Below are 2,212 nucleotides of genomic sequence, written 5' to 3'. Positions count from 1 at the left end.
GCCTTCTGTGTGACATTACTGGAGCCTTGTGGTCTGTGTTATTACACTAGTCCTGCAGCTTGGAACGTGTCCCTTATAATCCCAAGATTTTGGCTGCATACATTTTTTTGATCTTGCTGTTGATTTTACCCTTTGGAATATCACTGCAAACACAACAGGTGAAACATCTTAAAGCTATTCCACATGATGTAGTACGCTATGTACTCTGGGCTTGAAACAAAGCAGCCATAAAATCATAAACCTTGTAAGAACTTTGTATTTCCAAGAACTTTGTTATGGGGCATATACATTTTTCCGAAATCTGGGTAGATAAATTCATAGGAACGGGGAGAAGTGGGAATCTCTTAATAGAACCAGTTAAGATTTGTCTGCTGGGTCAAAATTGTAGTGATTGATCGTAGAGAAGAGTGAAACAGTTTTTAATTTTCTGTAGCTCTTAAATTTTTTTGACCTGCACTGGATGTGTTTTGATGGCAGTGTTTTCTCTTAAAAAATACATGCAACTTAATGATAAAAAAAACCCTTCTGTAAAAAAGGTATATTCAGGTCTTAGTAAAAATGATAAAGCTCTTGGCTTATTTCTGTTACATCTTGCAGAATGATGCAGCGTTAGTTTGTAACTTGATAAGAAAACCCCAAGATTTATTTACAGATGTATAAGTTAAAAATCAAGAAAAGCAATATTGATCTTTACGATAGGAAATATGTGCAAATATAGTAACTGCATTTTGTTTTCTTTACAGACACCATAGCCCATTAATGAGCTTTGGAGCCAGTTTTGTCAGTTTTTTGGTGAGTAGATGGGGGCAGAGAGTATACATCTATTCTCTTGTAGTTATGTTTGTATGTGCGTGTGTGTGTTCATAGCAGTGGGTACTCCAATTTGTTTATTTTATGAGACTTAATTTTTTCCAGGTTTTAGATTAACTGTAGCAAGAAAACAAAGTCATTATGTTATATAAAACATGTTTACTCATGTGGTTTAAATAGAAAGTAAAGGTTCAGCTTGTCAAATGTATGAAATATTTATGTGTTCCATTAAAAGAGCCATAAAAACCCCATCTCTTCAACGAGCAGTAGAGGTATTATTAAAATAATACTCATAATTGCCATTTTCCTTATAGCACTTGCTACTGAAAATTTCTCCATCTGTACTGCCAGGTGAAGTAGGGCTGGAGCACGTCTCCTGTGGGGACAGGCTGAGAGAGTTGGGCTTGTTCAGCCTGGAGAAGAGAAGGCCCTGGGGAGACCTTATAGCACCTTCCAGTACCTGAAGGGGCTACAAGGAAGCTGGGGGGGACTTTTTACAAGGGCCTGTAGTGACAGGACAAGGGGTAACGGGTTTAAATTGAAAGCGGGGAGGGTTAGATTGGATATCAGAAGAAATTCTTCCTGGAGAGAGAGGTGAGGCACTGGAACAGGTTGCCCAGAGAAGCTGTGAATGCCCCATCCCTGGAAGTGTTCAAGGCCAGGCTGGATGAGGCTTTGAGCAACCTGGTCTAGTGGAAGATGTCCCTGCCCATGGCAGGGGGGTTGGAACTGGATGGGCTTTAAGGTCCTTTCCAACCCAAACTATTCTACGATTTATGAATTCAATTCATTCACGTTGCTTCCTTTTTGAATATATGAGAACTTGGAATGCTGACTGGCTGAAGAGTCTTAATGAGCATGTTAGGTCTGTTAAATGCTTTTCTTTTTTTTAATGTATTAAAAATGAGAATAACTTGCATAAAAGATGAGCAGGTGTATTAGAAAATGTTTAAATCTTGGTTTTTTGACTGTCCTCATTCTGACTTTGCTGCATAATCTTAGATTGCACCAGAAATTCTGTGGTAATACTCTTTTTAAAGACAAAATTTATTATAATATGCCAGAAATAGATAAGTTGTAAATGAAACTAATTTGAATTTTCTCTGGTGTCTGTAGGCTGTGCAGTATGGAAAAATATATTTGTTAGGAACCTCCTGGGGCATATGCTTGCTTTTAAGTCAGTGGAGAGGAGAAAGAAAGAGGGAGAATCTCTCAGGCTCACTTGTCTGAATTGATGCACTGAACCAGTGTAACATCAGAGTGCAGCATCAGTGGATCTTGAAAGTATCTTGCTTAGCTACTGTTCTAAACATAGCAGCAGCACTTTGTGTGCCTGTGTCATTCAGGGCTTTCCTTTAATAAAGCATCAAGGAAAGAAGTTACTTGTCCTGCAATTCTTTCT

The 2,212-nt window shown here is 38.3% G+C and overlaps 1 protein-coding gene across 1 annotated transcript in view; it reads left to right on the top strand.

Moving 5' to 3' along the window:
- Positions 1-744: 744 nt before the first annotated feature.
- Positions 745-2,212, top strand: part of TTC39C (tetratricopeptide repeat domain 39C) — a gene marked incomplete at its 3' end in the record, with an annotated part of 8,444 nt that continues 6,976 nt past the window's right edge. The window contains exon 1 of the mRNA XM_010146500.1: positions 745-792. Coding sequence (XP_010144802.1) covers positions 760-792 — 33 coding nt within the window. The remainder of the gene's footprint in view (positions 793-2,212) is intronic.

Source organism: Eurypyga helias, unplaced genomic scaffold (assembly GCF_000690775.1).
Source record: "Eurypyga helias isolate BGI_N326 unplaced genomic scaffold, ASM69077v1 scaffold23152, whole genome shotgun sequence".
Taxonomy (NCBI): domain Eukaryota; kingdom Metazoa; phylum Chordata; class Aves; order Eurypygiformes; family Eurypygidae; genus Eurypyga; species Eurypyga helias.
This window is presented reverse-complemented; position numbering and strand designations above follow the sequence as displayed.